This window comes from Adiantum capillus-veneris, chromosome 6, assembly GCF_014529385.1.
Source record: "Adiantum capillus-veneris isolate H3 chromosome 6, ASM1452938v2, whole genome shotgun sequence".
NCBI lineage: Eukaryota > Viridiplantae > Streptophyta > Polypodiopsida > Polypodiales > Pteridaceae > Adiantum > Adiantum capillus-veneris.
Genome location: NC_140936.1, coordinates 150,727,706 through 150,751,268, shown reverse-complemented (window position 1 = coordinate 150,751,268; position 23,563 = coordinate 150,727,706). Strand labels below are relative to the sequence as shown.

Below are 23,563 nucleotides of genomic sequence, written 5' to 3'. Positions count from 1 at the left end.
CATGCTGCTCAATTACACACACGCACACACACACACACACATACACACACACTAATATTATTAACAGGCAGGCTGCTTGATCTCACACAGACACACACACTCACTAACTATTGTTGTCACATTATTGCACCTCAAGCTTAATGTTTAGTTTATGAGTACTCTTTTATGCATTTCCAAAAAAATTTAAAAATCTTTTATGCATTTCTCACACACACAATCACTAACTATTGCTAATATTATTGCACCTCAAGCCTAATGTTTAGTTTATGAGTACTATTTTATGCATTTCCAGAAAAAAAGATCTTGATAGACAGCTTGTGTAAATTGCCTTTTGGTTTTACAGGAGGGTCTCCCAATAAGTGAAATGCATGTATTCCTTCTTGAGTCTATGAATGAATGTCATTGATTGTTAGGGATATTTGCAGGCGAAAAACCAATGAGTCACTACAATGCACGCATCCCAAAGCGACCTAGGGGTGGTCAACGAATGGCTAGGGTTAACGAGGGAGGGTTAGGCCGCCAAGAGAGTGTTCCTTCGAGAGAGACTAGTGGGTTGGGTGGTAACGAAACAATGTTTGAAACCCAATTGAACGAAGACCTAGGGTTTATGCAGTTGCTTCAGGAGGATGGTTGGGGGGGCTCATTGAGAGAGTGTCAGTCAATTGAGAACATAGGACTGAGCCAATCGACCATCCCTTTCCAGTTGAGTGTTGTTCCGGGTGTTTCCTTCTTACGGCCAAGATCCCAACCTCCATCGGTTTCCCCGTTGATTCCCCAAGGCTTCAGGCCTCCTCGCATGGGGGCTTCTATGACCATGCTCGCATTGAATGTTAGGCCTTCTCTTCTACCCACTGCCCCATCTATTGTTCCATTGCGTCCTCCTATGACCTCATCTAGTGAGTCGACCAGGGGGGCTAAACGCCCTCGTGTGGCGATACCAGTGTGGGACGAGACCACAACATCGACCTTGCTTAAACTGTAAGAACTAGGGAACTAGACCTTGAGATCCTCCTCCCAACCTCCCTTTATATAGGCAAGCTCCTAGCCCCTTGCCCTAGACGGATCCCCTGTCCACACTGCCTAGCCCGACCCTTGGCCGTAGTCCATGACTATCCTAGTTCTTAGGGTACGGGACCCTTGTCCTGACATTAATCCCCCCTTAAAGAAGAGTTTTCGTCCTCGAAAACAAAAGTGGGAAACTTCTTCTTAAGAGCACTAATGTTTTCCCAAGTGGCACCTTCTTCAGGTCGATCTTTCCACTTGATTAAGGCTTGTTGTCGTACATGATGTCGTGTACGCAACTCATGATAATCCATAACGCGTTCATGTTCATGTGATAAAGTGGGAGGTTCAATGTAATCGACTAAAACCTATTGGTCAATGACGTTGTCGTCCCCATGTAACCGCTTTTGTAGATGGCTTACATGAAACACCGGGTGAATGTGAGAATGTGATGGTAGTAGTAGTTTGTAGGCACGATCACCAACTCACTTGAGTATTTTGAAAGGCCCACAATATCGGGGAGATAATTTAGGTGTCGGTCCAGTTTCAGACTTTCTGAATGTTCTGGCACACGTAAAAATACTTCCTCCCCTTCTTCGAAGATAACTTGCCGACGTTTCTCATCAGCGTATTTCTCATACCGATCTTGTGCTTGCCGGACATTCTGACGAGCAAGTTTCAGCATATCCATGTGGTCTTGGAGAAAATCCTTAGCCTGCTGGAGCTTTTCGGTTGCCAACCCCACCGTAACTGGTGACCTAGGTTGAAACCCGTACATGAGCATGAAAGGACTAAAACCTGTTGTGACATGCTTAGAACTGTTGTAGGCAAACTCGAGAATAGGTAAGTATTCTTCCCAATCTGTCTGTTTTTTGCTGACGTATGCTCTTAGCATATCCTCTAGCACCTGGTTAACCCGTTCCATTTGACCATCTATTTCTGGATGATCAACTGTACTAAGGTTGACCCAATCGTTTAAATACATCTCTCCAGAAGTGGCTGTTAAACTTGGGGTCACGGTCACTAACAATATTACTTGGCAACCCATACAATTTGTATAGATTGCCACAAATAACCTTGCTAGTTCCGCTGTCTTAACCGTTGATTTGGTCAGAAGAAACTTACATAGTTTAGTCAACCTGTCTATGACCACCCATACTGAGTCATGACCTCGTATAGTGGTTGATAAACCTACAATCAAATCCATGGAGATACTTTCCCATTTTCCATTGGGAATTTCCAAAGGATGTAAGAGTCCTCCTGCTTTCAGGCGCTCTACTTTGTTAACTTGACATTTTTGGCAATGCAAGACATAAGCTTGAACAAAGCCATGTAGACTTGGCCAGTAAAACTGTCATCGTACGAGAGAATAAGTTTTTCTAATCCCCCGGTGCCCTGCACTTGGACTAGCATGACATTCATAAAGAATTTGGTGCCGAATGTCTGTGTCCGTCGGTACACAAACTCTCCCCTTGTGGAGTAGGTACCCATTGTCGATGGTAAAATGCTTCCATCGCTGTAGTTCATCACTTGATAAAGGAGAACTAGGTGTGGAGGTTAACTGTACACTACCTGCATTGGAGTGAGAAGGATCCCTCTTTTGAACATGGCTCCACACTTTGGAATATGTTTCATCTTGCTCATATTTGCCCTTGAGAGATTCTTAAAATTCACTACGAAGTTCTGTGAACAAGAGAGAATTGATCTCTGGCATTTGATTGAGAGCGTCTGCCACTACATTGTATCGGCCTTTGCGATACCTTAACTTGGCGTCATATTCCTGAAGGATCTCGGCCCACCTGGCTTTTCGACCCTTTAAATCTGTTTGTTGTGTAAACCATTTGATGCTTTCATGGTCAAACACAATCTCGAACTAAGCACAATACAGATAGTGATGCCATGTCTTTAAGGCAGACACTATTGCATAGAGTTCGCGTTTGTACGCAGAATAATTCTGCGGAGCTGCATCCAGCTTCTTACTTTCAAATGCAATTGGCCGTCCGTCTTGTAACATGATTGCTCCAATAGCACGGTCACTGGCATCCGTTTCCAAAACGAATGGTTTCAAAGGATCTACAATAGCCAGTATAGGAGTTGTAGCTAATGCATCTTTGAGTGTTTGAAAACTCTACTGTTGAGCGGAACCCCACTGAAAAGCCTTACCTTTGCCTTTTAGTTGGTCTGTCATAGGTACATCAAGTGAGCATAGTTTTTAACGAACCTTCGGTAAAAACCTACAAAGCCTAAAAAGATCTGTAATTCTTCTAGATTTTTAGGAGGTGGCCATTTCCGGATGGTATCCACTTTGGATTGATCCATGTATAGGCCATTAGTTGTAAAATAATGAATTTCCTCCTTGAGAAAATCACATTTAGATTCCTTGGCATATAACTTGTTTGCACGTAACAACTCAAACACTTGCCTGAGATGTTGTAAGTGCTCTTCTTTAGAAGCACTATAAACTAGAATGTCAACGAGGAACACAATGAAAAATTTACCCAAATACGATTTCAAGACACTATCCATAAGTGTCATGAATGTCGCGGGCGCATTGGTTAACCCAAAGGGCATCACCAAAAACTCGTAATGTCCAAACCGTGTTCGGAATGCAGTCTTAGGTATATCGGCGAGCCGAATACGGACTTGGTGATATCCTGACCGCAAGTCGATTTTCGAAAAAATGCGAGCATGAGTTAGCTTATCAAATAAATCATCTACCCTTGGCAATGGGTATTTGTTCTTAATTGTAACCACATTTAAACCCCGATAGTCTACGCACATGCGCATACTGCCGTCCTTTTTCTTCACCAAAAGGATAGGCGAAGCCCATGGTGAAGAACTGGGTTGTATAAACCCTCTGCTAAGGTAGTCAGCAAGCTGACGTTCCACCTCAGCAGCCTCTGAGTAACTCATATGGTAAGGTGGTTTACTAACAGGTTTACAACTTGCAGCCACGTCAATGCCATGTTGCACTAAGCGTGTCGGCAGTAAACCTGATGGCAAATCATTAGGAAAGACATCTTGAAATTCCTTTAACAATTTTTGTAACTGATTAGCAACGTTTGCTTGTGTAGAATTAGAAATTGGTGGAATAGAGGAGAGAGAAGCATGCGGCGTTGAGGAATGTTCAACAGACTCAATGTTAGAAAGAAAATGAGACAGTGAGTAACACAAGAAAACCTGTTCTATTTCATTATCAGAAACGAGCTGCATAATCTCGGCAGTATAAATCAGTGGTGATGATGGTATATCCTTTTCTCCTAACAACAACACATGTGTGCCATGGGAATCAAACATCAAACTGTTGTGCTCATAGCTACGCTTCAGTGATGGTCCTAGGCTATGCAACCACTCCCTACCAAGAACCACATCAGCCCTTTCCACGTTCATAACTTGAAAATCCAAACAAGTAGAGTACCCTTGTACTTCCAATGGAACAGCTCGGCATTGAGTATCCCATATTTCACTATCATGTCCATTCATCACTGCTACCTTGTAGCGGTGGGTCAGTTTGAGCTTTTTCACCAATCCATAATTGATGAAATTGTGCGTAGCACCGTCATCTACCAAGATGCGCACCTTATGCCCTTGCAGATATCCGTGCATACGTACTAACTCATGTGGTCCAAAGGTTTGTTGCCACAGGGAAGCTGTGAGACAACATTCATGCACCAACACAGTGTGTGTTACTTCCACTGTAGAGAACTTGGAGGAAGACCCGAGAGGCAGTAGTTGCACCATGTGCATTGCTTTCTCTTTCCCCTGGGCAGCAGATTTTCCCTTGGGACTATCCTTTTTGCCATGGCCTCTTCCTAAGCATTGAAAACATAGCTTCTCTTTCTTGGCCTTATCAAAATTCTCAGGAGAGAGAGGACCCCTGGACCCCTTGGGTTTTTTAGATGCATCTGAGTTAGCAACTATAAATTTTCTTTTATTGTGCTCGTATTGAGTGCGTGTGTTACTATGTGTACTAGCAGGCACATTACTGTTATGTGTTTTCTTATCATCAGGGTCATCATGAATATGTGCTTTCACTATGGATTCCTCAAGTGTTTTAGGGTCCTGGGATTTGACATACTTCTTAAGTTATGGAATCAGACCTCTTATGAACCCTCGTACTTGTTGAAAGGTATCCAAGCCTTCCAACTTGAGGATAACATCCCTATAGTGAGAGATATATTCAAGGAGTGACGGGAATCGGTGCATGGAACACGTGTCCCAAGCGGTCCAATTCCGACCGGCCTCGTTTGTAGGCAAAAATTCCTTGCTAAACATTGATTCAAAGGCTGCCCAACTCTGTGGTATGATGTTCTTCTCCTTGAGAGACATCCACCATTTGTAGGCCTTGCCTTCCAGAGTTAAGCTCGTTTGCAGAGCTCTTACTGCATCCGGAGTACGCCGTAAGGCATGAATTCCATCCCATTTATTGAGAAAGATGTTCACTGCATCGTTATTGTTGTCCCGGTCTTCGCCCTTGAAAACAAGTGGTTTAAAATTCTTCAACAAATCATCTACCTCTTTGGTAGTGAGAGTATGCAGTGTTTCATTAATTGGGCCTTGCCCTTGTGTTCCAACGTGCTCATGCATGTGGGTGTCAGCAGTACTCTTAGTCTGCTGTTGCATCAATTGAATGAATAATGTGGAAAGTTTAGTAACATTTTCATTTAAAGCCTTAAAATTTTCATCCATGACTGTCATGCGTGTCTGAAGTGCACGAAATTCTTGAATATCGAGCAATTCATAAGTATCTTCTCCTGCCGTAGCGTCGCAGGTACTCTCCTTGAGAGGATCCGGCCGCGAGCCGTCATTGGTGCGATCGGGAGTACTTTGCTCAAAATCGAATGTCATGTTGATATCCGAATCCATGGCTACATAGTGCAGTGAAAGAAGTACTCAGAAAAAAATACCTGATTTTGGTAGCACTTGCAAAGTATAACGAACTCCCCTTTGCGCGTCGTAGCACTTAATCGTCGAATAAACAATAATTTGCACCGGCGGTGTACAAATCGAACTCCGCACTATCACCCGTCCTTCAAAGATGACCAAACGCGTGCTGTGTAGATGGTTGAAGCTTCTCCTTTGAAAAGAAGCTTAATTGTTGGAAGCTTCGGCTATTATGTTGCTTGAACGCATCTTGAATTCGTCGCAATCGGAAAAATACGCAGGTTCTGGAATTTCCTACAATTACTGAGCGTAATCCGACTTCGTGAGATCCGATGGGAAGCCGAGTGTTTGCTTCGCCTTGCTTGTGCTGCTGTGAATCTCCTCCTTGCTTGTGGGAAAAGCCACTTCCAATGGCCAAGGCTTAAGGCTAATGGACAAAGGGCCTCTCAATGTGAAAATAACAATTTTTTTTGAAGCAAAAGCTCACAGACAGCGTGCCGTTTGCTGCGAGGTAGGAGATGGTGATGGTGTGGTTTGCTCAAGTCGACTATGGCCGCGAGATGGTGGCGTAACCCTCTACCTCCCCATGGCGCTGCAGTCAAGCCAAATTCCTCGCGAACACATGCACCACACACACCGTTACAAAATGGGAAAGGCGGTTTTGGCAAGAAAACATGCTATTTTTTGGAAAAGCCCTCCCAAAAAGCCACGGTTCTCACCTAAAGACCTTGCTTTTAGGGACCTAAAGAGACCACGCCTAGAGAGAGAGTGGAAGAGAGACTCCTAAGCTCTGATACCAGTGTAAGAACTAGGGAACTAAACCTTGAGATCCTCCTCCCAACCTCCCTTTATATAGGCGGGCTCCTAGCCCCTTGCCCTAGACGGATCCCCTGTCCACACTGCCTAGCCCGACCCTTGGCCGTAGTCCATGACTATCTTAGTTCTTAGGGTACAGGACCCTTGTCCTGACATAAACACTACGAAGATCAATGGTCTCAGGTGAACAAAGGCAATTTGAGACCGAAAGACTGGGACAAAGTTACATTGCAATTAAACAATGAGGTCACTAGCACCTTTACACCAAAGCAGGTCAGGAATCGCGTAGACACTCTTAGAAAAAAATATAAAAAAGAAAAATAAAAAACAACAACCACTAAGGGGGTAATGTCCACATGGGAATACTTCGAGGTGGTCGACACTTTGTGGTCATCCACTCCAGGATGTGTTGGGATTCCTGGAGCCTTTGATAGTGCTAGCTCGCAAAGCACTCATGCAGGGAGTCAGGGCACTCAACAGGGAGATGGCTGCAATGATGGAGAGGATGAGGGGGAGGGAGAGATTGGTGGGGAGACAGGGGGCAAGGGTGGGACAATTGTAGAGGAGACTGCGAGTGTGGCATGCGCAGCGGATGCGAGGGATGCAACACGAATCCCTCAGTTTCAAGACCTTCCTGGAGTTAAAGTGCAAAAAGTGAAAGAGCCCAAACACACATCGCTAGGATCTATTGCCAAAGTGCTCGGGGAGGGGAGGAAAGGGATGGCCCAAACAATGAAAGACTACGAGAAGGAGCGGGCTGCCCAAGAGGAAAGGTTGTTGAAGCTCAGGATGGACGGGATGGCGAGATGTACATAAAATTTCAACTGGACCTCACAAAGATTGTCATCGAACCCAAGATACTTTACTAATCGCCATAAAATTGTTTTGAGGGAGGGAGGAATTAAATGGAATCAGACTTTTGCTTGGTATTATTCTTTAATGCGTTATTTTGTTTTTTGGAAATGTAGGATGGATGATATTGATGCAGTTGAACTGCTTCTTTTGTTGTTGCTAAATCTGCATCTTGTTTCCCCTAGTGAGGAAGACCCAGGGCAAGATCGTAGGAGGCATAGAATGCAGTCTATGTATTTTTGTTGATTGGTTGTGTAGTCTGTTGCATTGCATCCATGTTTGGTTTGATAGAGGAGGGTTTGGTTGGGATGGAGCCATGAATGTGGTGGTGCTTCCCTAGGCAGGTGACATTTTGGAACGTCATCCACTCAGCTATTTGGACATCAGGGCGAGTAAACTGTCAAGCTATTTTTAGGATGTATTATAGGATGTCTTACGAGGCATTTCATGAGCTGAAAGAATTGATCTTGCCCCATCTCCCGTGTCCTGATGTGCATGGACGGTCTAGGGTTCTCATCCAAGCTGATCAAGCACTTGGTTGCGTGCTACGGAGACTTGCACATGGCCATTTCGCAAGAACATTATGTCAATTATTTGGGATGTGAGATTCTACCATTAGAAAGTACACCAACCTTATCATTAGAGCACTCACCACTCAGGAAATGCTTGTTCGGACCCACTTAGAGACGCCTTCGGGAAGGCGATTAGCAAAGATCATAGAAGATTTTTAGGACATTACTGACCTACCGAACATGTGTGGTGCAGTTGATGGTACTCACATAAAGCTTGCACGTAAGCCTCAGGGTGACTTTTTTCCTGCACAGTATGTCGCCATGGATTCCACAACATTCTTCTTCAGGGCATTGTTGACTCCAGAAAAATATTTTGGAATGTGGTTTGTAGTGCACCAGGAGGCACACACGACTCCACAGTCTTTAAGGGGTCTACAATATATGCTCAAATGAAGCGGAACAAGGTTTTGAATACGCCTCTCTAGAAGTGAGCGGCTTGAGAGTGAGGCCATATATTGTGGGGGATTCAGCGTATAAGCCAACGAGTTTTCTTCTCAAAGCTTATAAATCCAAAGGTGGGCAAGACATGCCACAAAATAATGTTTTTGATAGACATTTTGCGAAGGGTAGGGTTAAGGTTGAGAATGCAGTTGGTATATTTAAAAATCGATGGTGCATTCTTCGCGACCTCAATGTAAATCTTCCCTTTACTCCCTTGGTTATTAGCACTTGCTGCGTATTGCACAATTTTGTGCAATTGCAGGGTGAACCGGAGCCTTTGGAGCAAATCGACCCACACCCCAATGCGGAGGAGGCCTTGAGGTGGCGTGCGATGATGCGTCAGTGCGCAACAAGCCTAAGAATGCGCACGGCACTATATACGGATTTCAATAGGCGAATCGTGCAAAATTGAGAGCGCAAATCTTAATGTGTGCATTGATTGGACGAATCAAACTGACTTGTTTTTTTGTGTGTTTTGCAGGAATAGCTGGATCTGACGGTACACTTTTTTATTTTTGCATTGTTGCATGTTTCTACGTGTGTGCATACTATATCATGTGCTTGTTTCATATGCTTGTTTTGCGTGTTTTATGGCTTCATCTGTTTCACTGTTTGTTTGTGTGTGCTGTTTGATTGACATATGCTTGCATGCCATTTTTTTTAAAAAAGAAGCATTCTATCCTTGAAAGGCTTGGGCAACCTTCGAGGAGAACGTGTGCATGGCCTGTGGAGGGGTTGGGTTCGAATCTCAGGTGACTTTGACGGAGTGGATCTCCCCCCGTAGCACGCATCTACGCAACTAGAAAAAAAAAGAAACTCAATAAATGTTTTTTAGGGAGACTTGGGGCTTATTGTCTCCGTCCGGTCACTATCCATGTGCTCAAGTCCCCCGGCGGCTTTACGACCGGCCACCAATTGGGCGCCGACCGGCTATCATGTGCTCAATATCGCCGGTCGGCCAGAGTATATTCTTGGAATAAAGGAGCCGTCGTATGGCGGTCGTCCGGCCTCATGTGCTAAAGCTCGGTTCAGACGGAGCGGGAGAAGAAGAAGTGGAGCTGAGTTGTAGTAAACTGATTCGCAGGTGCAAAAACCTCCTCTCTTCCGGACCCGCCATATCTTTTCCCCTACCACCCCCTTCGGAAGAGAGGATTGCCGCGAAGAAGAAGACAAAGTAAACCTGAGCAGACCAATGAATTACGAGTTCGCGCTTGTGTTGTATGGCGAAACCTTGCTTTTGTCAGTTCGTCTCCTCTCTTCCACTGGCGTCGTCTGAACCAACGTGCACAAGGTACAAGTTGCTTCTCTTCGCTTCCACCGTGTCGTCTGAACCCGGCCTGAAACTCACCCTCACCAAAAGAAGCTAAGTGGAGGGAATATAGGTGGTCATCGTTCCTTTTGCAAAACTTTTCCAAAACCACAAAAGTTTGAGTAGTTTGGACGTGATGGGTGGTTGGAAATAGAAATGATACACTTAAATTGGCTTTCCCTTCCTATAAATGGGAGTTCCTTTTGATGCGTGGGATTGCAAAACTCAAAAGGAACGTTCCTTTTTGAAACTCTCCGTGTAAAAGCCCTCTAAGTCTATCCCTACTACCTTCCCAGCGCTGATGGTGAAAAAGGCTTTGTGTCGAGAGAGAGACCTCAGACAGAGAGGTGTGTCGGTGGGCGCCGGACGGTTTCGACTAGAAAGGAAGACTAGTTTGTGGACAAAAGTTATTATCACGGACCGCACGGTGCTTCTCGAATGTCCTTCCTCTCCTTCCTTCCTTCCTTGCTGCGCTGTGTCCATGGCTGTCGACCTGGTCTCTCTTCCCTCCTCTTCCGAAGCAGGCCCTCCTTCGAAGCGGCGGCGTCTTGGCTGGGATGTTCCGGATCCCTTGCTTCTTTCAGATGCGGCCCGCCTCCAACTCCAGCTGGCGTCCCAGTTGCTTCAGGTATCATTGGTAGATCTCTTGCGTTTACCCTCTGCGTTCTTTTGGATTGTCAGGTTGCTGTGCCAATTCGGAAGTAGGGTCTTGCCTAGGACTTGTGTGCTTTTATGCTTTGGATTGTGGGTGGTGTGCGTTTTTTTGGTCTTATTTGATATCTTGGCGTCTGCTTGTTCTTGCATCTGATTAAAGAATTTTGCCCATTTTGAAGGGTGGTTCTTTGGCTCTTTTGTTGATCACTGTCTATTTTCATGGCGCTTCGTTGCCTTTAGCTCTTTTGTTGATCACTGTCTATTTTCATGGCGCTTCGTTGCCTTTAGGTTTATCCCTCGCTTCTATCTGCTCAAGACAAGCAGGCAGTGGTCCCCTCTATTGTCCCTGGTGACAGTCTTAGTGTTGACTCTAAGAAGGTTTGCAAGACTGATGCCAAAGAAGTTCAAAAAGGGTCTGGAGATCGATGTCTTGCAGGGACTTCATTATCTTCTCCCTCGCACAAAGATGATCAGGGTGGACACTTCAATTTCAATGTTGGGGAAAGCTTGACTCCAAGATGTATAATGTTGCATTGAGCAATTTAAGAGCCATGCTCATCCCTGAGTATTTGCAGCAACACTTAAAATAGCATTGATCATGTGCAGACAAAATTTTACAGAAAATGGGTGAAGGCACATTTGGGCGGGTGTTGGAATGCTGGGATCAAGATGCTGATGAAGTTGTCGCCATTAAAGTTGTACGCAGTGACGAGAAATATAGGGAAGCTGCCATGATTGAAATTGATGTTTTGCGCACACTTACCGAAAAAGACAGATCGGGCTCTAGGTTGGTCTCTTCGTTTCTCTCTAGTCTGAGAAGATTTTAGGAACTCACATTGTTGGGACTATTTGAGAGGTGAAACTTTTTGTTGCTTTAATTGGGTCTCTTTTTATCTACAGAGGTTGCGTCCAGATCAGGAGATGGTTTGATTACAGAAACCATATTTGCATAGTGAGTAAGAGGGATAGGTATTTGTGGCTAGTTAATGGAATCTGAGCTGTTCTTTTATCCTGAGCTTCACTTGCATTTGCTTCCAGGTATTTGAGAGGCTTGGTCCAAGCTTGTATGACTTTTTGAGGGCTAATGACTACTGCCCATTTTCTATTGATCTAGTCCGGGACTTTGGACGACAGCTTTTGGAATCAGTAGCATGTGTGTGCCTGCTTATGTAAAATGACTCTTTGAATGGCTGCTAACTGCATACTTTTCAGGGATTTAATTTTTTGCTAGCTCACCAGCAATGTTTTGACCATGCAGACATGCACAGTTTGAGCCTCATTCACACAGACCTAAAACCGGAGAATGTTCTTTTGGTATCTCCCGATCATGTGAAAGTTGTTGACCGGAAGGTACTTTGATCAATGGGTGCCCAGAATGACATACATACCTCCTAACAAAGTTGATAAGCTAACGTGCTCTTTGCCTGCCTTTGTTCTTGCCGCTCACAGAACACCTCAAAGTGTTCAGTCCAATCAAGACGGGTGCCTAAGTCAAATAGGATAAAGCTGATTGACTTTGGCAGCACCACATATGACAGGGAGTGTAGTTTTTCAATCGTGTCTACCAGGCACTATCGTGCTCCTGAGGTTATTTTGGGTTAGTAATAGTAATCTCTTCTTGTTTGTCTGCCCTGAGGAACTTTTTCAACTCAAACGGAACTTTTTCAACTCAACGCATTATGCTTAATTGTTGCTCACACGAATATTCATGTATCTCAGGGTCTGGGTGGAGCTACCCATGTGATATTTGGAGCGTGGCTTGTATCATGGTTGAGCTTTGCTCGGTATTACTTAACTTGATTTTGTCAATGGCGTGAAAATTTCGGGACTTGAATGGTAGCGCTAGTGCAATGCTTAACTATCAGTGTCCTGCTGTAGGGTGAAGTCTTGTTTCAGACACATGAAAATCTAGAGCATTTGGCCATGATGGAATGTGTTTTTGGGCCAATCCCCTCTTATTTGGTTAGAAGGTCAAAGTAAGTGTGATACTCTAGTAGTGGTGGCTCCGTAAGTGAGTGGGCCTTTGTTTACCTGATCTTTCAATGACATTGTAATATTCGAGAAGTGAAACATACTACTACAATCTATTGGAATGGGTGCCTGATTATCTTTTTTAGTGACATTGTAATGCGCAAGAAGTAAAATTCTCACAACAAAAGGTGGTTGAACTTGATGATTTGTTTTTGTTATGGAGTTCATCTTCATCATTCTATGATTGATTGTGTCTGCCTCTTATTTGCTGCTCACTGTATTTTTTTCTATGATTGATTGTGTCTGCCTCTTATTTGCTGCTCACTGTATTTTTTAATATCGAGTTTATTCATGTATGTGTTGCGAGTAACGGTGATTAACAACTGTGGGCTGCTCATTAGTAGAGCAGCTCTTTTTATGGGTATCAATTTTCTTTTCCAATGTGTTATGACTTTGTGTTGTAAATTGGACAGGGGAAAAGCTTACAAGTATTTCAGGCATGAGAGAACATTGAATTGGCCCAATCGGTATACAACAAAGGAGAGTATTCGAGCTGTGGAACGCCTTTCCGAACTCAGGGTTTGTGCTGTGCAAATGCTTTGCCTGTTGGCTGGTTTTTCTGTGCTGCAGTGGAGTTTCTGTTGTGTAACCATCATTGTCTTGCATTTCCAGGATTTGTTGGGGAAGCACCTTGAAAAAGTTCCAAGCTCACTAGTGAATCTGTTGGAGCGTATGTTTCGCTATGATCCATTGAACAGGCTCACTGCGAGAGAGGCCTTGCAACATTCTTTTTTCCAAGAGTTTTCACGGCACTAACATGAGATTTACATGTATGGATGGCTCCTCTTGGAGTTACAATGTGAATGTAAGCACAGGGAAGGGCTGGCAGTGGTGCCATGAGAAGTGAACATCTCAAACACAGGATGTCGAGCCTCAGCCGTATTTCATTCAACATCGTGGTGCTGGCAATTATGATCACACCTGGAAGGTGAGGTAGCCTGCATTGTTAAAAGCGACGTTGGAGAGATGGGAACACATTGTATGCATCCCTGCTGAAGCAGAGTCACCTTGCGATGATCCCTGTAGGATTTTGAAAAAGCAGATGCTGGCCATTATGTTAATAAGGATGTTCACCACAAGGCGGCTGCCCAAGTTGTATGTGTTGCACGTAGGCCTGGCGAAGAGCTGAACAGGGAAGTTCTTGCGCCCAAGACTGTGGAGATATTGGCAGCCAAAGAGCTGAACAGGGAAGTTCTTGCACCCAAGCTGAATGCCTCTTTGAAATAGGCGTATGGATCCGAGTTTGGACTCGGCAGCTTGTATGAATGATGCACACCTGTACATCCGAAAAGGGATGGGTCAGTGTGTAAACGCTTCTAATGGTAGCAATGATGGTGGGATGGTCTCAAATATGGTGCTCCAAGAAGCTGCCTTTCCTTGGCCTTAGTAACTTGGGTTGTATCGGAAAATGCCTGCCCTAGACTAGGGTGGTAGTCACAATGCTGTGATATGTACATACGGTGTAAAATGGCCAGTTGTGTAGATCCAAGAAGGAAATTTATGGAGTGGGTTCATCTTTGCCTCAAAGTATCAAGTCGTTTAGTGTGCCTGTGTCAACATTTTTGGTTGTAATCATCATGTGACAATTCGTATGCTTGTGTCAATTGAGTGCAATGCCTGCTTTAGATGTAAAAGACTGTATTTGAGTGCTTAGTACGCTTTGCAACTGAAATTGGAGCTGTGTGCAGTGAGTTTACTAAAATTGTTACAGGTTTGCTTTGGGTCTTGAGTAGGACTGCTTCTACATGGAAGATATTGATGCTGATGATCATAGCTATACGGAAGTGTGTCGAGATGATTTGGAAGATATGTAGTTCCTGAATAAGTAGAAATGGCTTAGGAACTTGGTTATTTTGATTCGGTCAATTCGTGACGGCTTATGCCATCTAGATATTTATGTCAGGAAAACATCAGCAATACCTGCTCTGCTGTATTAAGCATATTGCCAGCGATCAGAATTTCATTCTGAGCCCAGATCTAACATGGTTTTATGGATTTCAAAAATAACGATTTTTCATCTATGATCTATTGGTTGGCGACTGGTTCTTGCCAATAGCATCAATTTGGTGTAATTTTGCTGATGGCATGCAATTTTTTGTCGCAATGCTAATTTAATACTCGGATGTTTTGGGTCTAAAACCGATCCATGAGAGCTTTCATAATTGATGTTAAATTAATGTCTGCGACTCTAATATTTGGAAAATTTTGGGGGAAAAATGACTAAATTTGGACTATTAGTTAATGTCAGTGACTAATGTTTGGAAATTTCTTGTGCAGAGAGTTGTTTTGGGAGAAATTTGGAACAAAAATGACTAATTTTGGACTAAAGATGCTGTCATAATTAAAAAGAAAACGGAACGGTAACTAAGATATATATGCTAACACATCACACATACACAATGCCAGATTTCCTTACGTTGCGTCTACTCACATGTTTCCATCGTATCGTCTCCCCTTAGATCATGCGCTTGCAATGGAAACCGCCTCTTGCACGTGCACCCACATAAACCCCACACGTGTGGGCGCGCGCGCACACACACACCCCTACTACCGCACAATCTTCAGTCCTCATTAACACCCTCAATCTTCTCTCCCAAATTGTGTCTCACTTGTTCCGTCTCCCCCACATCACTAGCTCACGCACCCCCACATACAAATAGAAAAACACTCACCTATAAACACACGCACACCCACTCTTCGACCAAGTGTGGTAGATTGGTTATGCCATTTCCCTCTTGAATAACAAGTCTTGAGTTCAACTCTCCTTGTCGGATAGATCTATAAGGTCTCTTGGGATAGTTTCCTATGACGGTAAGACTCTCTTCTTCTTCTTCTTTGCCTTTCTTTTCGCTTTTGATGGTCTTATTTTTGTTTTGTTCCCTTTCTTCCTCCACCCATCCTTTTTTTTTTTGACAAACTAAAAAAGTATTAAAGAAAAAGAGGAAATACATTTGAGGCCTCAGCAGTCCCAAAAAGAAGAAAAATTTACAGGGTTAGACAATCATCTCTAGACAATCATCTCTCATCATATATCTTTCTCTGGAGTAGAATCTCAACATTGTTACTCCATTTCTTCCATGTCTATTCTTTGCAGGAAGTACAAGGGGTTCCCTAAGGTGGGAAAACATCTCAGCTACAGATCTTCTAATTTCAAATATTAGGGAAAAAGATTTTTTGAGGTCAGAGTTGCTAAACCGAACACTTTCCTTGCACATCAACTATGCCATAAGTAGAAGCTTCTCCACACATTCCACAAAGGGATGTCCATTTGCCTCCAAATTCCAAGGAGGACCTCATGAGTGGCGAAGGGATGAGGACAAAGGGTCTTACAACAATCTTGCAGAATTTTGAGCATCTCCCTATTGCGTGGATAACTAAATCAAAAGTAGATTGGTTACATTGGAAGGATGCCAGGATCGGCACCTAAGATCATTTTACATGTCAAATATTTAAAGAGTTGTTGAAGATCTTCCATTGCTCTACATCTTGGACGTTGTCCCGGCCCCTGTTTGGCTTGGAGAGCCCTCTCTCCAGTCCACAATCCATCGTGCAGAATCAACCAGCTTAATATACTTTGTTGAACTGGAAGAAAAAAGGTCCATAAGCACTTAAGCCTATAAATCCATTGCTTGCAGCTCCATTGTAATCCCCACCTATGTTGAGCTTCTTTTTGAGGGATTGCTCAAAAGGGGGAATTTTTGAGAAGTTCACGTAAGCTTGTGCGGTTAGAATTTGGAGTGTGATTGCACCTTTCCTTCGCATACCTATGCTTGTCAAACACTGAGTCAAATACTATAGTCTATCCAACACTTCAGCTAAACACCTTGTTGTAAGATTGAACTTATGTTGGATCTGGGTAGCAGTCAGCCATTGCCCATTTTCATACAGGTCCTTCCATCTTCTAATGACTTTGTTAAAACATTTGTGAGCATTGATTTTTGGTTTCTTGCCTTGCTCCTTTGGAGTGTATCCATACCATATTGAGTCTTGCAATAGGCACTCCATTCTTGAGTAGATTGAGAAAGGGATAGTCCAATTTTTCCTAAGTTGAAACCAAGCTTGCCATAAATTGGTAGAGAAAGAAGAGTCTGCTGGCTTAATACCTGCAGGAGAGGTAATCAAGTCCCATAACTCCAAGTTGTTCCAAGCTCTATACTCCTGCAAGAAAAACTTTTTGGTGTGTCTTTGAATTAAAAAGAAATGTTGATCCATTTTGCAGACATTTTAGTGGCTTGTCCACCAAAATCTAGCAGTCGCAACCCATCTCTAGTCTTATGGTAGCAACGTGTGTTCCAAGATACCTTGCTGATTTTGGGAATATCACTGGTTCCTCCCCAAAGGAATCTCCTTGAGATGGAAATTACTTGCTTCGGTTGGTATTTAACTGGCCTCTAATAGGCTAGGAATTTAACAAAGAAGGAAGAATATAATGGTTGAGCCCAAACATCCTAGTAGACAAGTTAAGCGAAAAGTCTTCCTACATGAATATTTTCCCCGTGGATTTCTCAAAAAGCCCCTTCCACCTCTGAGCCATAGTGGCTTTAAAGCCCATAGGGATTCCCAATAATCTAAAAATTAGAACATATGGAATGACCTGGTGCCTTGCTTGAGCCACAGTAATAGAAATAACCCCATTAGAAGCTTTAAATCCAGTTTTATGGTGATTAATTTGAGAGCCACTTGCAAGACAAAAGATGTTAAAATATTCCATAAAGGTATCCACTTATTGAGAATCTACTCTTGAAATTGCATTTGTGTCATCAACAAACTGTTGTAGCCATAAATCATGTGCTACCCTTAATTCTGCCAACTTGCATGAAGTGTTTAAGTAACCAACCCAAAGCATAAGAGAAAACAACATATAGTAAAGGAGCCAGGGGGCAGCCCTGCCGAATAGACCACATGAGAGGTATACAGTCTATTAACTCTCCATTATTTTCTATTGTGACAAAGGCTTTCCAAAAAAGAATATGATATATTTTATGAACCTCCTACATATACCCATATTATATTGTGACTGCATAATGAAATCCCACTCAATTCAGTTATAAGCTTTATCAAATCTATTTTTAATAAATAGAAGTCTAGACGAGACTCATCAACATACTCCATCCCTTCCCACAAGGTAATTATTGCATCCAAGATAACTTTGTTCTTGATATAAAGCCCTTCTACACTTGTAGAATAATAGTCATTCATGTAATTGGTATCCAATTCCCTAGATCCTCCTTGGAGAGTTTTTTTATGTATGAGTTTGACAACTCCAGTAATTATGCATACAAGAAGAGCTCCTTATCTGAGTGCCTCTTTCAAGAACAACAATATATAAGCAGTGAGAAAGTCTTGATAAGCCACATAACACTCATTGGGGATACCATCAATACCAAGAGATTTGCCTGCTTTGAGATTAGTAACGGTTTCTTAAACATCCTGGTTGGTTTAGGAAGAGGGCCATCTCTAGAGCCACAATCTTCCTTCTGACATGAGCTACGGTAGCTCTTGCTCTTTGTATATCCTCATTTCTGATAGGAGGGGAAGACAATAATATTGTAATGGAATATGGCTATAACATCGACTGTAGCAAAAATTAAAATTATGATAGTGAGCATTTTCTTTAAGAGAATTCTTAAAGAGCATAAGAAGAGTAATAGATCAAAGGTAGCAAAATGAACATTACACCTAATTAGCTTGGCATGAACAATACTTGTAAAAGAGAGAGAGAAAGGGTTAGAGAAATTGATAGCATTCGAGGACCGGATTTAATTTATGTGGAGCCGGTCCCCCCTCCAAAAGGATTTTGTATTATAGTTTCCCCCATAAAGAGAGACTTGGTACAATACAAGATTGTGTTCCTTGAGACCTCGTTGGTGCAATGAAGACGGTAGAATTCATACACCAAAATTATGCCCTTAATTAACTTGCAAAAGCATTAACATATCCCTGGTCTCAATCCCCAGACCTCAAACACCTTCAAAGGTGGAGAGAGCTAGCAGGGAGTGAGGGAAGGGAAGAGGAAGAAGAAGTATCATACGAGAAAGAAATAGACTCCTCACTTGTAATACTCTTGTATATTAGCATAGCATAGTAGCATAGTAATGGAGATGAAGAAGATGGCTAGCATAGCATTGAAGCATGGCTCTTGGTTGGATTTGCATTCCATAGACAAGAGAGTTGGTGTAGGTTCTCAACATCTCAAGCTTGAAGAAGGAGATGAACTCTTGCAATTTCACAAAGTGAGAATGAGAGAAAGTGAGTGTGTGTGAGAGGGAGTATACCCCCTCAAGCACCCCCCTTGCTTGCTTTGATCGACCTCTCCTTGTAGCTCAAGCTTGAAGCTCATTGGACCCCTCTAAGCCTAACCAATTACATGCACAATGCATTTCAAGCAACTTAGGTGGTATTTGGACAAGTGTCCTCTTACCCCTTTGAGAGAGAGTGCTTGATAATAGCTAGATAATTGTTTAATTAAACTAAATGCTCATTGGACCCCTCTCAAGGCCATCCAATAGGCTTTAGGCACACTATGGGGGAAACTAGCTAGGAGCGACATGTGTCCCATATGCCTCTTTAAGCAAGGGGTCTCCCTTGGGTAAGGGGAAGGTCATTCTCTCTCATCCTCTACTTGCATGGCACGCCCCCTCCTTTGTAGGCATGATTTGACTTCAAGTGTAAGGGAAATGGGCTATGAACTTTGAGAGTAGCGGGATTAGGAATTTATATAAAGCACTTTTGTGAGATGACTTTGTGAGCATAGCGGGTGAACTTAATTGATGGTAGCAACATAAACATGGTACTTCGTTAACTTGGCATGAACAATACTTTTGCAAGAGAGAGAGTTTAGAGAACATGACAATAGTTGAGGACCGGATTCATACGGAGCCGGTCCCCCCTTCAATAGGCATTTGTATTATAGTTTCTCCCATCAAGAGACTTGGTACAATACAATCTTTGTGTTCCTTGTGACCTAGGCAATGCAATAAAGATGGAAAGCTTCATGCATCACAAGCATAACATAAACTTTGTAGAAAGCATCAACTATCCCAAGCCTCAAAGACGTTCAAAGGTGGAGAGAGCTAGCGGGGAATGAGGATAGGGAAGAGGAAGAAGAAACATTTCATAGGAGAAAGAAATAGTTCCTCACTTATCATCACTCTTCTTGCTAGCATACATAATAGCATAGTAATGAAGATGGAGAATATGGCAAGCTTAAGCATTGAAGCATGAATCTTGGTTGGATTTGCATTCCATAGCCAAGAGTGTTGGTGTAGGCTCTCACTTCTCACAAGCTTGGAGAAGGAGGTGGAGTTCCTCAACTTTCACCAAGTGAGAATGGTTCACAAAATGAGTGTGTGTGTGGTGTATATCCCCCTAGAACCCCCCTTGCTTGGTTGGGGCGAGTTGCAACTTTTCCACATGCTCATTGGACCCCTCTCCCCTCAGCCAATCACATGCAGCATGCAGTCAAGTACATGGGTAGTCTTTTGACAAGTGTCCTCCTTACCCCTTAGAGAGAGAGAGAGAGCTTGAAAATATCTAGATATTTGTTGGATGGAACTAGAAGCTCATTGGACCCCTCTTTAGACCAACTAATAGCATTCAAGCACACCATGTGGTTAAGCTTAGTGAGAGTCTGACATGTGTCCCATGTGTCCTTTCAGAAAAGGGGTGCACTTTGGGTGAGTGGAAGGTTAGGTCAAAGATTCCCCTAAATTTGGGACTTTCATGCATAGGAAGCTTCTCAAGCAACTTCCTCATTAATTTTGTAGGGTCTCTTTTTGGCTCAAGCACCTTACCCCCCATGCATAGGAAGCTTCTCAAGCAACTTCCTCATTATGTTTGTAGGGTCTCTTTTTGACTCAAGCACCTTACCCCCCATGCATAGGAAGCTTCTCAAGCACCTTCCTCATTAAGTATGACAAGTACTTCAAGTACCATAGTCATCAAGCATGACAAGCACCTTACGTGGAGTTCCCACCTCAATCTCAAGTTTAGGTCGGGTTCCTACCTCAAGCTCAACCCTAGCTTGCCTAAGGTCAAAAGTAAGTTTAGGTTGGGTTCCCACCTCAAGCTCAATCCTAGCTTGCAAAGGACTTTTAACACTAACCATTGGAGGTTTTTAATGAAGCTAACCCTAAGGTCTTTTAAGCTCCATTAGATGCACATTGCTCTTTGATAGACTACCTCCTTTTGGACCCCTATTGAGACGTAAACATCTCTCCTCTTGGTCCCCTGCTGACATAAGTCTAGAAGCGCTTATTGCACATTGCTCTTTGATAGACCATCTCCTTTTGGACCCCGATTGAGATGTAACCATCTCTCCTTTTTGTTCCGTGCTGAGATAGATCTAGAAGACATGTCTCTATTCTAACTCTTGTTCTCGTTTATTCTCCCACATTAAAGGATCAGTTTAATATGAGAAAATCATTTGGTAAAGTTAGATATTATATTTTATGACATTACCTCTCTCTTGAAATCATAGTCGTCCTCGACTATGAGGTAGAGAAGATATAGCCTAGTCATTAGTCCATGTTTCTTAGCGGGTAGAGGATCCCTTTTTACCCTACGACATCATTCCAAGATGGATGACTAATCCATTTGGTGCTTGGGAGACGTAGCTGCCGCAAGCATGTCTGCTCTTTAGTCCATATCATACTTCCAAAGTAGAGTGACAAGTTCTACTTGGTGGTTGGGAGACGTCGTCACCACAAACATGATTTTAAGCATGCATACTTCTTAAATTTGTGCACAATAAAAAGAGAGCTAGTCTTATAAGACAAAAACATTTTTCATTAAAATGCATTTTCATATGCTTACTCTAGTGCATCATTGACAAGGTTCATATTATCCTTAAGCTAGGTTCTTTGCATCCATCTAAAATCTTTAAAAGAATCATTCTTAAACTTAATAAAATATCATCAGATAATCTTACCGTTTCTTAATACATTGTCTTCATGGCATAGGATGGACTCAGGTTGAAGTACTTCTTCTTGATCTTTGATTGTTGGAGGGTCTGCAACAACTATTGCTTCTTTCGATGGCACTCCTTCTTAAAGCTTATGTAGGCTCTCATGGAGAACATGGTGCATGAGCCAATGGTTGGGCAACTTCAATTGATAAGCCATCTCATTGACTGGCTTAAGAATTTTAAGGACCATAGTATCTTTTTGCTAGTTTAGCATCATACTCTTGGTGGTCCGTGGGACTCTTGCCCGTAGTATGCCTTAGATGAGCCTTGAGGAACTTTAGCAAGACCCAATCATTTTTCTTAAAGGCTAAGGCTCTTCTATGCTTATTAGTAGAAACCCTTTTTGCCATTCCTGTGAAATGGATATAACCCCTTCAATCTTTGGAAAAGATTCTTGTAGGTCTCGACTATATTCATCAGCAGCGAAGATCTTCCCATGTACTTTAAGTAGTAAGGGACTTTTGGATCTTCCTTTTTTAACCTCAAATGGTACTTTCCCCATAGAAGTATGTACAATATCATTGTACACATACTCTATAAGAAGTAGGTACTTCTATCATTGAGAACATTGATCTACTTCCATGACATAGGCTTTTAGTAGATCAAGAATCGTTAGATTAATTATTTCACTTTGGTCATCCGTTTGTGGATGATAGGCCGAAAGAGAAATTTAATCTACTTCCTAGATTCTCAAAGAGACCCTTCTAGAAATTAATGGTCATTCTAGGATCTTTGTCTGACACTATGGGTGTTGGAAAGCCATGATGCTTGAAAATTTGAGATCTGAAGAGGGTTGCCATTTGATGTGCCTTAATAGTCTTTTTTACAGGCATAGAGTGTGTTTTCTTGTTAAGCATGTCGACTAAAACAATCCAAGTTGCTTCCCACGATCAAATTTCAACTTTTGGTATACCATGAATTTTGAAACATACGCTTGTATTTTTACTTTTCATGGTAGACCGACAAAAATACATTTCTACTCCTTGAAGAGTAGATTATGGATTCCCTTTTTGCCTCGCATAAGGAGAAGCATGGGATTCATACATGACTTTCGTATTGTATGGGTGACTAACACATAGCCTATTGCCGTTTGGAAGATAACCATCCTTCAAGGTGAATGGTTCTTTTTCCTTCCCTAATCCAAAGGCTATAATTACATACTTAAAGTCTTGGTCAATAGCATATTCATCTATCATAAAAGGTAGATCATTGTGAGTTGCTATAGACACCACATTTACCCTTGGTCGTTGTGAAAGTGCATCGACCATTTGATTGTGCTTGCCAACAACGTGAGAAATATGACATTTAAATTGCAAAAGAAAATTTTCCCACCTCATTTGTTTATGGAGAGCTTCAATTGCATCATGAAGTTCTTGAGGCTTTGTGATCCATGAATGGAGTCCCCAAGAGATAGTGTTTCCATATGTTTAGGGCATATAGAATAGCTAGTAGCTCTTTTTTGTATTTTCCCAATACTCACTTATCGAAGTTGAGTCTTTGACTCTCATATGCTATGGCATGCCCTTCTTGAAGAAAAATAGCTCCAAGGCAATTACCACAAGCATCACATTGGACCTCAAATGGTTTTGAGAGTTCTAGTAGTGTGAGCACACGTTGAGAAAGCTTCTTCAAAAGCTTCTTGCACTTTTGCAGTCCATGAATACTTAACGTTCTTTTTTTGTTAAGTCATGTAATGGGCTTGCCATTAGGGAGAATTTTTTTAATGAAGTATTTATAGTACCTATGAAGCTTCGTACCTCCTGTAGATTCCTTGGATTAGGCCATCCTTTATTATCTCTAACTTTGTTGGATCCATATGGGTGCCATCTTTAGAGATAATGTGACCTAAATATTGAATCTCTTGTATGAAAAATTCACTGTTCTTTCGATTAATGAAAAGCTTATTCTCTCTCACAACTTGAAAGATTACCTGGAGGTGTCGCTTGTACTCTTCAAGAGAATTTGAATGGCTTGAAGACTTTTGTTCATCATGAGTTTGAATGCATCTGGAGCATTTGTTAGGCCAGAACTTGTAAA

At 42.5% G+C, this 23,563-nt stretch overlaps 1 protein-coding gene and 1 pseudogene across 2 annotated transcripts; both read left to right on the top strand.

Annotated features, from left to right (window-relative positions):
- Positions 1–796: 796 nt before the first annotated feature.
- On the top strand, positions 797–7,571 carry LOC147456481 (uncharacterized; annotated as a pseudogene).
- Positions 7,572–10,212: 2,641 nt separating this feature from the next.
- On the top strand, positions 10,213–14,081 carry LOC147456480 (serine/threonine-protein kinase AFC3-like). 2 transcript variants are annotated; one of them, XM_086514929.1, is made up of 11 exons: positions 10,213–10,504; positions 10,819–11,050; positions 11,137–11,317; positions 11,431–11,482; positions 11,569–11,683; positions 11,789–11,880; positions 11,980–12,127; positions 12,250–12,314; positions 12,409–12,506; positions 12,975–13,080; positions 13,174–14,081. In XM_086514929.1, exons 1-11 carry the CDS (start codon positions 10,358–10,360, stop codon positions 13,315–13,317), a joined length of 1,380 nt encoding a protein of 459 aa, XP_086371055.1. In that variant the 5' UTR covers positions 10,213–10,357; the 3' UTR covers positions 13,318–14,081. The 2 variants fall into 2 exon arrangements, with proteins under 2 accessions (XP_086371055.1, XP_086371056.1); XM_086514930.1 differs by lacking the exon at positions 10,819–11,050 and having other exon boundaries at positions 10,220–10,504.
- Positions 14,082–23,563: the final 9,482 nt, after the last annotated feature.